This window comes from Physcomitrium patens, chromosome 10, assembly GCF_059467195.1.
Source record: "Physcomitrium patens ecotype Gransden chromosome 10, ASM5946719v1, whole genome shotgun sequence".
NCBI lineage: Eukaryota > Viridiplantae > Streptophyta > Bryopsida > Funariales > Funariaceae > Physcomitrium > Physcomitrium patens.
The window spans coordinates 10,628,833-10,636,698 of NC_143419.1; the positions used below are offsets into that span (position 1 = coordinate 10,628,833).

The following is a 7,866-nucleotide window of genomic DNA, read 5'->3' on the forward strand; positions in this document are numbered from 1 at the left end:
ATAGATTTGTTTAAGTTGCAATTGCTTAGCTCTTATTTAGTGTCGTGAAAGTATTAAAATCTTGTGTCTTCACCATTGATTTTTTAATAGAACACCATTTTACAACTTTGTTCAAAGACTGTGTTGACATTCATATCTAGCATAAACAACAAAAAAGAGAAAGAATACCAATTTAAACTTAATAATGATTATTCTATGCTTGAAATTCCGTTGACTTTGGATGATATTACCAATCTAAAACTTGCAGTTAATCTCTAATAACCATTTATCATCTTTAGTTGACCAAATTTTTGTTCAAGCATTGCAGAAAATTGCAAGAAGGTGATGCTAGAACAACATTCAAATTCTTTGATAAGTAATGCTAAACTGATGATGATAATAATGATAACGATAATCATAAAACTTGAAAAGAAATTTCCACGAAAGAGATTGTATGTCACACTCTACACCTAATGGCGTGAGAAAAAGAAGAAACAGAAAAGAAAAGAAAAGAACTTGCTTCAGAAGACTCCGTCACAACCTTGGATGCAAAAAGAAATAAATGAAGAGACATTTACTGCAACAATAGACGCGTCTATTTGGGTTCACGTCCAAATCTCTGTCAATGACACCATGGAATCAATTCTAATTCCCGTTAACACACTGTCAATCTCATCAATTTAGTATTTATATATCCATAAAAGTTGTATCAATCGACATCAATAAACAAGGTGTGCACGAAAAGTATGATTTCACCACGATTCCTTACCCCTGAACAACAAGATCCCCTAACAGAAGTAAGAAAATTTCTTACACAGAATGCTATACATGCGATGCAAAGGTTACAATGACTCAACTCTGTCCGTCGACAAATTTCTTGACCTTGTTTTCTGTCAATTTCAACTAAGCTGCCACTTACACAATTTACATGCTTCTGCTAGCTTCAAAGAGGAATGCGACCTCATCCTCAGTTGACAGCTACTGACGATCCACTAGAATTATTTTGGTTAGCAGCAACGCCAACTCTTATGAAGTAGTCATTTTCCTGCACTCTCAACCAAAACATATCAGACAGGACCTCAGCGTTGACAGATTCTGCAGTTATTGGCAACAACGAACTTTGCATCTGCTTGAAGTCGCCATTACTGGCTTCGTGAATCGTCAGTATCCTGAACCAACATGGAAGCTCATGATGTAAAGAGTGTAAAGAGCAATGATCCTATGACAAAGGCTTACCAGCATCTTTTTATACAGTTCGAGCAGAGTGGCACGAGGAACCTTGGTACTTGAATATGCCTCCACATTGTCCATGGCCTGTTGAAGGTAACGACATTCATTATTTAGGCATTGTCTGCATCAAGTCTACATCATTAACCATACCATAAAATAATTCGAAAGACAGCAATTATGTGACAGCCAGTAATTTTTCACATAAAAATATCACATTTGCAAACAACGTTAGGATTAGTGTTTCTGAAACTGTGATAAGGAAATATTCTATGCTTGAATATAATGAATGCTGAATCACCTCAATCCACTTAGCGAGTCGTGGTCGGCCCGCTCTAATGTCGTAATTTCTGATTCCACCGAATGCAATCTCAAATCTTTCAATGAAAGGGGCATAAACGATATCCACCTAATGAGAGAAGAACACAGAAAAGTCAATTCTAAGCACATGATGGATCAATGTTGAAGTTCAACTTTCCTTAAATGGCACAACGGAAAGGATAGTATTAATAGAGTTTAACTAACAAGTCCAAAATTTCCCAGAAATAACGGTCCTTCGCTGGAGAATTTTGCAAGAGCGTTCTCCAAGAAATCGAATGCAGGGGCTGCACAAACCAAAGGAAACTATCAGAATGAAGTAAAAATGATCGCTGCGTTTGCAATATCTACATTTTTCGTCCAACACCTGCAGCTGTCTCAATTGGAGGAAGGGAAGACGATTGTGAAATAAAATTGTATGCACAACCAACAAGGATGCCAGAATGCATTTGAAATCATCCACCGTACCTACAGCTGCTGCAATTTCGTCTGGGGTTGAACTCTTCATACTCAACCCTGTGAAGCCTAATTTGTTGAAAGTATCGGCATACTGTAAGAGCTCTGCAGCTGCCTGTTTCTTACTTTCCTCCTGTTCACATCCATTTATGGCAACCAGAGCAAGCAAACTTAAAACCATCGACACCATCTCCCAAAACGAAAGCATAAAATTCTTCATGTTTGATAATCAGGTGAACAAGTTCCTTACAGTAGGTGCAAGTTTCGGTCCTCCGAAGTGATCATCCAAGTAGGTCAGCAAATCCATACTCTCGCCAGTCACTGTACCATTATGCTCCAGAGCTGGAACCTAAACATTTTCAACACATTAAGAATCGATGAGCCATGCCAACAAACTGCATAAAAACATGCCTCAGAAGAGACCAGTCCATTTGACAGAGTTTACGAATGACACACAACACCCATCTCTTAAAAAAGGAAAAAATAAAATAAAGGAAAAGAAGAAGCCTAATATCGTTACCTTTCCAACAGGGTACACTTTTTCTTTGTACCATGTAGGCTTGTCCGAAAGACTAATCTCTACACATTCTATTTCATCCAGTCCCTGCACCCATTCGCCGCATGCGAAATGCAGACGTTAGGATTTGCTCATCAATTTAAGAAACGCCATTCATCCAATGGGTTAAAATTCTATTAAAACCTAAACCCTTTGGGTTGACTGGACTCTTAGAAAGCTCAAAAGACATACTCACTTCATTGCTAAGCCTACGTCAACAGTTGGAATGTTGATTTTTCAAAAAATACCTTGTATTTGACAGCAACCCAGACTCGCTGTGCGTAAGGGCATCTAGAGCTGAAGTATAGCCTTCATTCAGAAACTCACCCGTAACAGTCAAAAACTAAATTATCCAAACAGTCAACAATCGTGTTCATCTCAAAACTTTTCAATTATTCACCGATTCTTGAGGAACCTACACAAAGATAAAATGTTCTTTTCATAAAAATGTTAAACATCATCATTCAGACTCTCTTGACGTTGGTATGTAGCATTGAGTCTAAACATGCTACGCAGTAGACCAGCTGTTGCATATGGTGCGTGGACGATACCAAAAGAGGTTACAACACACATACCTCGTTGTGCCATCGAAGATTGCCGGGCTTGCGGACTTAGAGTCCAGCACTTCACGATTTTCAAAGCTGCAATCCAACACTCTGAAATTGCTTAACAATGTGGAACAAACTACACGTAAACGCAACTTATGACAAACGTTGCACCGATCACATCGCATGCAGTGTATCCCAAACTGGTGGAATATATTGTTCTCAATGCGTGACGAAAGAGAACATCAAAAAGCACTCGTACAACTTCAGTGAAGACAATAAAGAGAGCAAAATGCTTGGTTGGTGACGCCTATAAAAATTCCAAACATTACAGCCCATGTGAACAAAATTTCGGTGTAAAAGGTTAACCTGGATGCCATGCTGCGCGTTACTGACACTAATTCCCTTCTAAAATCATAATTCCGCCTTAAAATCCTAGCTGATGGAGATGAGAAACTCTGTCCAAGATTCTTCCCGCACACCTGCGAAAATTGAACGCTTGGAGCTTGTATCCTGTTTCGATGAATCACAAACAATGACATTGAGTTACTGTCCAAGTTCTTGACGATGTAATATGCTCCAGTCATTCACAGATCGATACGCTACAGAAATTTGCAGCAGAGTCGGCATCAACACAATCAACCGACGTCGGTGTAACAACAATTCGATTCACAATCGAACGATTTCAACTCGAATCGCACAATCATCTGTGACGTCGAAGTCCAATTCCTCACATGCGCTACCAAAAATATCTATTCCCCATGTCCTCTCCTGTAATCCCAAGTTGACAAGCTACCAACAAAAAAATAAAAATAAAAATAAATAAAAATAACGTTGAATGAACAAGACATCTCCCTACCATGGATTCGACACCTTCGTGAACCCCAAGACACAACACCTTATCATAATTCACGAAGTAGACCCGGAAAAATACTGCCAACCCAACATACCAATGGTGCAAGTGGTACAGCAAAGGACTCCAAACAGAAGGAATAAAACCCCAGAAACCAGTTATGTAAGAAGACGAGCTTACAATCTGGAATGGCGAGGAAGGGTGGTTGCGAAGGTTGCGTTGCATGCATGAAGATAAGATGTGACAAGCGTCGCCATGGCCGCCAATACTTTCAATATTCCAAACTGCTCATGATCTCCTACTGTGTTCTAAATGTGGTGTTCGTGAACAAGCAGAGGACTGTATTTCCCGGCCCCACTTCCTGCGACATGCACGTATGAGATGAATTCCGTCACCTCTACTCTTATGGCATCCTGAGCCAGTCTCAGAAAATGATGAATGAAAGTGCTCTCAAATTTGCAAATTCCTTTCGACGAGTCGAGTATCACGGAAGACCCAACACGTATGGTGATTAGCATCATAGTGAAGTAGGGTTGCTCTTCAATTCAGAGGGTTACTGCAAATGTCCTCGTGCGATGTTCAAATTCCAGATAGCCGGGTGAATTGTGGCCTCAAGTGGCGTTATTGATATTGTATCTATCGGTGAATTTTGGAGGATACGGAAGATTGAATCTGTAGATTCTACTCGCAAACAAGGACAGTCCTGATATTATGACCATTGCAGATTTTTTCTGCAGTGTTCACAGAAGTAGACTGTTCAGACTGCAGCAGTCCAAATTCATTGATGAAGTTCTGCCGAAAAGTGGCGTGTTCCCGATTGATGAGGTGTTTTCTGGTGTTGGAGCTGTTCGGTTGCAGGTTTCCATGGTTGTGGAGCATCTTTAGGTATCTTATTTTAGATGGATTGAACTGGGTCGATCGTTTTGTACCTACTTTGCTCAGGGAAAGACAGTGCAGTTTTTAGATTTTGTTCGAGAGAAAAGAATTGGTGGGCAGTTGGTAGTGGTTGCCTGATTAGAGGCTGATGCATGAGTTGCAATGGGAGGTCACGGTAGTCATAACATTCTGCCACAGAAGCGGTGGAACATGTACAATTCCGACGACAGGGGTAGGACTTAACAAGATGAAGAAAAGACTTCACGTGTTAAGGAACTGAGAGTACATATGGTGAAAGGATAGCAGCAGGAAAGGGATAAGCTCGTGAGTGTTTATTGACCAACAGCTAAGTATGTGGTGACGAAGGTTATGGCATAGATTCAATAGGTTGCCTTCATTATCATCTGGGTTTTGGCTATGCAAGATGATCCATACAGAATTGTAGAGTTTCAAATGCACAGTTGTCTGTTCCTCAAACATTTCCATCGACGACTCCTGCGTATGCAAATCATCACAGTCGTTGAGGGGGTTCCACTTCAGACACTGTTGTCATGCATTCTATACATAGCAGATGCACAGTATATTCTATTCAGAGAAGTTGGAAAGAAATGTTTAAGAGGAAGACACTCGAATGCAAATAAGTGGACAATGGGTCTGTTTCTGTGGGTAAAAATATTTCTCTTCATGTCTGGGTGCCAAGGGAGGTCGTAAAATCAGGACGACTGCCTTGTTCTCCACGTTATCGACTAATCAGGATGGAAGCAGGCCACGGGATTCACTATGTTACAACTGCGCAACGGACAGTCTTGGCATGTGCAGCTGGATACACTCCTAGAATGGGTGCCAATCTACTCACTCCATTTACAATCATAATTACAAACAGAGAGTGGTCCTGTTCTGTTCAGCCAAAGGGCTCTCTATTTGTCCCTGAATTAACACAACTCACTTTAAAATTAATACTCTCGACCAGTAATCTGAACATGCAGTAATCTCACATTCATGAGACTAGGATTGCATTTAGGCTGATGAAGAGACCTTCTCGGATGCAGGTTTCGCTGGCTTCTTTGGCCTAGGAGCTTTCTTTTCTGGAGGGCTGTCGTCGAGAGTGATGAGGCGCGTATCTTTATCAAAAATCATGCTGGAACCGCAAGCTTCACATTTGACGTTGTTGGATGGTCCTCCACTGGGGATGGTCAAAATGCTACCGAAGTAACTGTTAACCCCAGCTCCACAATTCGGGCACGGGCCGTTCAAGATCAGAGCATCCTTTAATACTATATTTGTAAGAGATTGTGCCATCAAGAACGTGGTGGGCAACACGACAAACCATGTGAATAAGAAACTGTACGGCTCGGGTAACTCAAGCAAGTACGTGATCTCAAACCCTGTGATATCGTCCAGAAAGAAGACCAAACCTAGGGCAATGAGAGCAGCCGGCAAATTCAGCAATGTCATCTTGACATAATCCACTGATGCGTCGCTCACCACCTTCTTGCTCCGGAGACTGCACCGAGGTCCTGCCATAGCCACCTTGCTACCCTTCTGCTTCAGCTTCAGCTTTAGTTCGTCGAATGCCTGATCAGACAGAATAGGCTTTCCAGCAGCATAGGACAACGACGCTTCCAAAAACCGCTGCTCGTCCGAGCTCAGAATCACGACACTACTGCCCTCCCATGTCAGCTCCTCCTTCAAAAGGTCAAACTCCTCGTTCGACATGATGGGTTTGGAATCAAAGTAAAAAGACTGCAGGGCCTCAAGAAAATCTTGCTCCATCTCGCCCAGCGTCTTCTTCTGCTTCTTGTTGATGTCGCAGTAGGGCAAAACCTTGTCATCTACTTCCGAATCGCTTCCAGGATCGTTCCCATTCGAACTGGCCTGCATCACCACCACGCCCCGCTTCGCACTCCCCGTCGCACCCACCCGCCATACCAACGCCCGACCTGCTCGCACCCTCAATTCCGGCAAATGCAAACCCTGAATCGCTCTCGCCGCGCGCAACCTGCAACCGCTAGAATTCGCCAAGCCACTGATCATCAAGCTGGGATTCGTGGTAGCAGGCGCAGCCATACCTGCAACCAGCTCCATGGCTGATCGAAATTACCGATTGGAGTGGACCCAAGTGAGGAATTCTCTCGGCGACAAAAACAAACTCTCGCTGGGGTGCAGGTCCACAGCAATAGTAAGTAAGAATTGCGCAACAATTTGCGAGAGGGGGGGAAGCAATCAATCAATCGCAATTTGGTGGTGCCAGGCAGCAGTGGTAGAGCGAGCCCCAGGGGCTTATCCGCACCTCGTGACTGCACCCCGTCCACTAGAATGTTCTCGGTCTGCGTTCGACGAATCTTGTGGTGCATTTCCCCTGCATCTTATGCTGCGGTGCTGCGTATCTGCCCCCTTCCCTCCCTCCTTCCCTCTACGGCCCCCACCGGGATACGACTCCCTCTCCGTATTCGTATATATTATTTTACGATACTAATCTGTATTTATATATGTGTGTGATTGGAAGATTGAACTTGTACACATTGAGTGGCTTCTAGCAGGTGGATTGAGGTTCTTTTTAGAAGAGGCAATTTTGAATGAAGTTTTATGTTTTGCATTGGATAACATCACTTGATTTTTTAATGTGATTTTGAAAAATGAATAAATTATTAGTTGCTGCTATTTATTTGGAGAATTTTTGGTTTTAATAATTTTAAAAAGAAAAAAAAATGTATTTTGAAGTTACATATATATTCGATGAATATGCTAATATTAATACATCTCTTATATAAGATAGCTTAAAAGAAGGGATAAATATATGGAATAAACAACTGAGACAAAATGATGTTTTAATTGGCTGTATGCATCTCTCTTTGTTTTCATCAAAAGTGAAATGTTGGAATTCATAGGGCTTTAAACAAAACATGAAATTTTGGATGGACAATGTATTAAACAATGTGTTTGTTGTATGCATCTTTCTTTCTTTTCATCAAAAGTGTTGAATAATGTTTTTAATTTCTCTATTTCAATGATTAAATATGTGCAAGTTTTGGAGCATACTATGAAAGAAGAGAGTG

The 7,866-nt window shown here is 41.5% G+C and overlaps 2 protein-coding genes across 4 annotated transcripts; both read right to left on the reverse strand.

Annotated features, from left to right (window-relative positions):
• Window positions 1-649: 649 nt before the first annotated feature.
• On the reverse strand, window positions 650-4,208 carry LOC112287584 (protein IN2-1 homolog B). 3 transcript variants are annotated; one of them, XM_024530713.3, is made up of 11 exons: window positions 4,115-4,208; window positions 3,451-3,594; window positions 3,112-3,177; window positions 2,785-2,845; window positions 2,501-2,584; window positions 2,231-2,329; window positions 1,993-2,113; window positions 1,732-1,811; window positions 1,508-1,615; window positions 1,216-1,293; window positions 650-1,024 (listed from the first exon to the last, which is right to left on the reverse strand). In XM_024530713.3, the coding sequence occupies exons 1-11, from the start codon at window positions 4,189-4,191 to the stop codon at window positions 947-949; spliced, it is 996 nt and encodes a 331-aa protein (XP_024386481.1). In that variant the 5' UTR covers window positions 4,192-4,208; the 3' UTR covers window positions 650-946. The 3 variants fall into 3 exon arrangements, with proteins under 3 accessions (XP_024386481.1, XP_024386480.1, XP_024386482.1); XM_024530712.3 differs by having other exon boundaries at window positions 4,032-4,208; XM_024530714.3 differs by having other exon boundaries at window positions 3,941-4,208.
• A 1,259-nt stretch (window positions 4,209-5,467) lies between these two features.
• On the reverse strand, window positions 5,468-7,128 carry LOC112287583 (PGR5-like protein 1B, chloroplastic). Its single transcript, XM_024530711.3, has one exon. The coding sequence runs from the start codon at window positions 6,893-6,895 to the stop codon at window positions 5,828-5,830; it is 1,068 nt and encodes a 355-aa protein (XP_024386479.1). The 5' UTR covers window positions 6,896-7,128; the 3' UTR covers window positions 5,468-5,827.
• Between the last annotated feature and the right edge of the window lie 738 nt (window positions 7,129-7,866).

What these genes read in the sequence shown, in the direction of transcription:
- LOC112287584 (XM_024530712.3), bottom strand. Translation starts at nt 4,159, where the DNA reads ATGCAACGCAACCTTCGCAACCACCCTTCCTCGCCATTCCAGATTGTA. An exon ending in GGGTTGCTGTCAAATACAAG is followed by an intron (nt 2,585 to 2,784) that starts GTATTTTTTGAA and finishes GAATGGGTGCAG; the next exon opens with GGACTGGATGAAATAGAATG. An exon ending in CGAAATTGCAGCAGCTGTAG is followed by an intron (nt 1,812 to 1,992) that starts GTACGGTGGATG and finishes TGGTTTGTGCAG; the next exon opens with CCCCTGCATTCGATTTCTTG.
- LOC112287583 (XM_024530711.3), bottom strand. Translation starts at nt 6,895, where the DNA reads ATGGAGCTGGTTGCAGGTATGGCTGCGCCTGCTACCACGAATCCCAGC.